Genomic DNA, 6,000 nt, shown 5'->3' with positions numbered 1-6,000 from the left:
CGGTTCAATAAGTAGGTTCCAGAAGCACATGTGGACATTCTGCTCTAAAAGCAGTCTTTGGATTTCTAAGACAGCTCTTGAGAAAAAATGGTTCAAATGGGTGTAAGCACTGTGGGACTTAACATCTGAGGTCACCAGTCCCCTAGACTTAGAACTACGTAAATCTAACTAACCTAAGGCCATCAGACACATCCATGCCCAAGGCTGGATTCGAACCTGCGACCGCAGCAGCAGCGCGGTTCCGGAAGCAGTTGCACAAGCAATCTACAATTACACTAATATACTAAACACAGTGTTTTGAAGCAATTTTTTAAAAGGTATACTGTTGTTTCTCAGTTTTATTTACTGTTCCTAGGAGCTCGTGTGATGGATTTGGATCCTCTTCATATCGCTACGCACTGCAGGCAGAACACAAACCGTGGATCATTAATCGTTTGGTCACGTTTACAGATTGCTAAGTTTCTTCATAACGAGCTAAAGATAGCTTTTGCAATAGGTTGATATTTTAGTAGATCTGACTTGAGAAAACTACAATTTCTATCAAGTAAATTTGTAACAGATAACGGCCTCGTCAGCAATAAGTCTGAAATTACGACTAACACTATGTGGTAGCCTATTAATGCAGTAAATTAGCAGCAACGCACAATTACGTCCTCAAAATCCTGCCTGTAGAGCCAGCACGTTGGCAACTGCATTGTTTCATCCGGTCAAAGTTTCGAGAACAAGACACATAAAGCCGATACGCAATATCTACGTCAGAAACACTCAATTAGAGCAATTGCGCTCATTGCTTCCTACAGTTTTTAGACAGATGCTACGCGAAGGCAAGAACTAAAGGCCTAGAAGCTGAAAATTGCCGAATGTAGCTTGACGTCAGCGAATCTGTGTTAAATATCTCTATGTCATCCTATTCAATTAATTGTTCCCTGTTCGCCGCAAGGCGAGTCATCGTCTTATGTTTCGTCCTTGCAGCATCTACAGATAAACTTGCGAGCCTCTCCGATACTGCGCATCTTCCCACCGTTAGCGGCAGCAATGACAGATGAGAGATAATATAGCCGGGTGAGTTTTGCGCCTGGCGCTGAAGATCGAAAAGAGAGGGGGAGCATGCGCAAAACGCGCGGTAGGTGGCTCTGCCGTCGCCAGCCGCCGCAATAACGCGCATCCCACACGCTTTCGTATGTCAGTTGAGCTGCAAGCCCCGAAAATTGCGGACCAACATGCCGGAACTGAAGTAAGACGCCTGCGCCGCATTGCATGGTTGTCTCACATTTTCGTTGTGTTAATAAACATGCATATTAGTGTCCTGGTGTCTTCGCGTAAAACGCTTTAGGATCTATCTGTCGAGCCTGCTTTTGCATTCATCTGCAACTTGGGAGTCCTACGAATTTGCTCTGCTGTAAACATCGGAAAACGTTTTTGTTGATTTTTTTCAGTGGCTACTATGCTCCGAATATTGAAAATTTCTACCCCCAATTTCTAGTTTTTCGCATGATGGAAGATGTCAGTTATATTTATCGACTAACTCGACCTTCCTGTGCATGAGCAGTTTCCAGTTTTGTTCAGCGAATGTATGTTAAGGCTTAACGTCCGCACGATATCTTGTTTGTTTACTCATAGCGCGTGGTCTGCAGTTCAGTGAAGAGAGGGATAAATTAATTTCCCTTTACGAATAGAGTAACACAGTTACACGCGAATGAGCATACGATGTTATGCTCAGTTCTCCCCCTTCTGTTGAGGTGTACGGCATGTATGTTCTATGGTTGCCACAGAGCCCTTGCGTGGTAAAGCCAGTTGCCTAATTACAAATCGCTTTTCTTTCATGTACAATGGTAACTTAGGTAAGTGTCTTAAATGTGAGTATAGATGAGTGATGGGTGTTTATTGTGCAGCGTCTTGATTCGTCTGTGAAGAGAGTCAAACCCGGTGCTGACACACAGCCTAATCTAATAGCGCAAAAAGGAACGAGGAGCTTAAAGGAGCCATCAGACGGATTACCATCACGTGTCCTATGTCCTAACTCACCATTGCCGTGTCGGTAACCACGTTAGGCCTTTGTGGTGAAATGTTACGAACCATTTACTCAGCACAGATGATAAAAAGTAAAAAATGCAGTATTAATATCCCAACTATACTCATAACATAAAACTGTCATATTTATGAAATGTCAGCAATGACAAAATTTTTATAAGGAGAAAGTGCTACGTAATTAAACGCGTAACGGCGTTCTACATATTTAGAGCCTAAATATGAAACTTTTCTTATTGAAGGAACAGGTGAACTTATTTCACAATACTTAGTCCTTTGTAGTCACTTCTAATAGCTAATTAAATCTACTTTCCATTTACTGTAATCTCGAAGTGCCATGTTTTTGAAGCAGAACAACGCTGTTTAGACAGAATTTGATAAATTTTACAGGATGAGTGCAAGAACATGTAGGTTGAATATTTCTAAGCATTCGGAGCTACAGGTCCGACTGAACTAAGAACTGATAGCGGGGAAATTCAGAGGTAGAGAATTTAAACTATATCCCGCTGCTGAAGCAAAAAAAAGCAACGAAGTTCTTTCCCTGATAACTATTGAAGTTCACGACACATGGTTCTGCCACCGACGATCGTAGAAAACACGCAAGAGAAAATGAGCGTATAATCAGTTAATATGGCCCACCTGCTCAAGGAAATGAAGTCATTGCTGCAGCTGCTTAGCGTTTATTTCATCCAAACATAATAATGAAAATGAAGCAGTAAAAAGAGGTGAATTTTCTCACTGCATTTTTAAAGTGGGAAGACGCCTCGTAAGGCGTGTTCCAGCGTCTGAACGGGAGTTGACTAATTGCCACTCACACCTTGTTTCGTGATCGGCTTGTAGGCAACATGCACTGGCGAGTGCAGTTGCTAATGTAGCTGTCCTCGTTGTAGAGAGTAAACCGTAGGCAGAACTAGCGAAGTAGCAAAGGCTACAGTAAACGACGTGATCTTTACGCAGGGTCATAAATTTGCTGCCATTGGCATGTTCCCTGCTACTATTTCTGTAAAAAAAATTATTATTGTAACAGAATGCTTTGATTAGGCATAAACTGCTTCGAAGTGCTAATACTTCGTACGTTTTACTTGGAGTAACATTACTGAAAGTTACTGTTTATTGGTAACCGTGCAACGGCCGCCGCTAATGCCATCCAGACGCTGTCAAAAAGAACGGTAAGTAGCGTCGAAATGAATTCACGAACTCAGTGCTCCGAGGAATTATTGCTTTTACTTGAACATAAAGAACGAAACTTACCTAAAGTTTGTCAGCGTTGCGTGTTACGGTAAAAATTGTACATAGCACGCCTACACGAAAATTTGGACAGAGAATAGTATGACGGTCCTGTGACCCCATACTATGGTTTGTTACTGTCGATTATTACAGTTATTTCAGAGTTCTTTGATGTTGAAGATCTGTCAATGCAGAAATGAACTTCATTGGTTTGCAAACTCTCAATATGGAACTTGTCAAATTTAATGCATTTTGGTAGCTGTAAGGCTCGCGTATAACTTTTTATACTTATTCAGTTGCTCCGTATATTCTAACATCCAGTGCTGCTAGAATATCTATTTTCATTGTGCGCGGTTTGTCTCGCTGCAACCATTACACTAAATTTGAGCCCATAGCTACTTACAAAACTTCATTTATGCGTTTTCAATATTTGTGAACTCTCGTATCATAGAATTCTCAAACTGTATTTCCAAGGTGAATTAAGTCAGAATACTGTTGGTCGATACAGTATATGGTAATTCAGAACATCCTAACTTGGTTTTACTGGATAGCTTAAAGCAGTGTACCGTAACAGGAGTTCCATCAAAAAGACAAATTTGATTCCTTGGGCTTCCTCAGCAAATGCTGTAAAAGTGTGCACCATATTACGCTGGCTAACACGTAAACCATCTGTGAAAGTTCGTGAAAATACATGTGGGCAAGATCTACAGCAACAGGGCCTATCCTGTATTGCTAGATCAGCGCATATGTTTAATGCCGTACTTGAAAACAAACAAACAGCCGCCGCTAGCCGAGAATAGATCCAGTTCTACCTTCGCAAACGCTATTTATAGGACTGAACTTAGCGCTTTCGCCGCTTAGATAGAAACGAAGTTAAGAATTCAAATGCCATTAACGCAAGTTTGAGTCATATCAACAGTATTACCAGTTAATACTTTCAGCACGTTACTGGCGTTATACGTGAAGTCAGATCTGGCAAGTAGTAAGGCAAACTGTTCGTTCGTTCGTGTGGGTTGCCTACATCAGGGGCAAGTATACACTCAGGTGCAAACATATTGTCTTTTGAGTGACAGGTGATGACCCCTGGGATAACGCATTCTTTTGATTGGCAGGTCCTTATCCTATTGTTCCCCTCCCCCTCAGAAAACCTCCAAAGTACACCCCACCCCCCTCACTGATACAGGTACTTTCAGGCCTGAGGTGTTCGAATAGTTGAATCTCATATAAATAAGAAGAGGGGGTTACTACACTTTCAATTACTTTTCAAGGTCACCTGACTAGACACTTCTCCATCCGAAATACATGGACATCGATCAATGTATAAAGGAAATACTTCAGGATTTTTGGTAGGTTAGCGAATAAGACAAGTCAATATTCTAGAACAAAACCTTTATTAACTCTTGGATATACATTTACATACAGAAAAAACTTACCTTACTTTTGTTACATGTAGGTTTAATAATGTTCAATTTAATTTTATCTTAAAACTGAAATCCACATTTGAATCTTCTATTTCTCCAGCCAGTAGTCTGACAAATACAGAGAAGGTATGTTCTCGAATTCTAGTATATATCTAATTTCTTTTCCTATTAACAATTAATTCTGCTCTTTCTGGCAGTTCTTCTAGATGAGAGCATTCTGTGGTTTTAATTTTTTCTCTTATTTACTGCATAATGCTGTTACAGCTCTCCACATCTTCCTCAGTGTAGCTGCCAGTTCTTCTACTGCACGTTCGTCTGGAATTTCGGTACAGAATTTTAAGTTTACAACTCTTGCAAACGAGTTGCCATTAAATGTAGTTTTTCCATCGGTTTTAAGCTCTGAAAACAGTTATCCTTTTGCTAAGTGTATAACACAAAGCTCACGACATTTCGACATAGTGTCATACTTTTCAAGCAGATCCAAGGAGGAATGGAGTTCGATAAACAGATTTTTCGTGTGTCCTTTAACATAGGAAACGTCCTCCAAACAGTTTTTTTTTTTCGGCCAACCATCATATGGCCAGTTACCACCGCTCTTCACTGTAAATACTATTATCTTGTATTCCCCGGTTGTAGCTAGGTTACTCCATACAGAGTGTTTAAACTCATATGTCAACCTGGATTGCACATCCACAATAGTTTCTTCCTTTTCCAGTTGCATCTTATATTCTTCCTTTATGGCAGTTGTTTTCTCCATACACTTAAATTTTCGTTTTACTCAGATGTCCTCCGTTTCCAGTTTCCTTTTCCGTGCGTATAACACATTAACTGCACTTAAAGATGTTATTTCTTGAATGGGGAATGGCTTAAGTCTGACATTAGCTCTTTTTCTTAGAGCTTGTGGTATAACATTGTCAACCAACCCTAATTCTGCAATATCTATACCGGACGATATTGTGGAGAACAATGTTCTTGCGTGAGAAATGCTTTGACATAACACTTCTGTATAATAATTATATCGTCTTCAAGTCTCCACGTAGTTTACAGGTAGATAGTTAAAACTGTATGCAGACAGAACATAGCTGATGAGTTTTCTCGGTCTAGAGTATCTGGAGGACTGACTTGTACACCTTTCAATTCTCAGATATTCTTATTATCCCAGTACACAAATTGCAGAACTTTATTCAGAACAATTCAGGTTACCTTCCATTCAGAAAGCTGTTGCACTCAGCGACTGTTACATTGACTTGTAAATTATAGATTGCAGTGATCAGTCGTCGTTTTTAAGTTTTATTGTGCAGATTTAGATTTCGGCTAGAAACTA

At 40.2% G+C, this 6,000-nt stretch overlaps 1 protein-coding gene across 1 annotated transcript in view; it reads left to right on the top strand.

The window, feature by feature from the left end:
* Positions 1-1,205: 1,205 nt before the first annotated feature.
* The window catches only part of LOC126203472 (uncharacterized), a 151,895-nt gene continuing 147,100 nt past the window's right edge, over positions 1,206-6,000 (top strand). The window contains exon 1 of the mRNA XM_049937790.1: positions 1,206-1,234. Within this exon, the coding sequence (XP_049793747.1) occupies positions 1,221-1,234 (14 nt within the window). The 5' untranslated portion in view covers positions 1,206-1,220. The remainder of the gene's footprint in view (positions 1,235-6,000) is intronic.

The sequence above is a fragment of the Schistocerca nitens genome, chromosome 9 (assembly GCF_023898315.1).
Source record: "Schistocerca nitens isolate TAMUIC-IGC-003100 chromosome 9, iqSchNite1.1, whole genome shotgun sequence".
In the NCBI taxonomy this organism is placed as follows: Eukaryota; Metazoa; Arthropoda; class Insecta; order Orthoptera; family Acrididae; genus Schistocerca; species Schistocerca nitens.
This window is presented reverse-complemented; position numbering and strand designations above follow the sequence as displayed.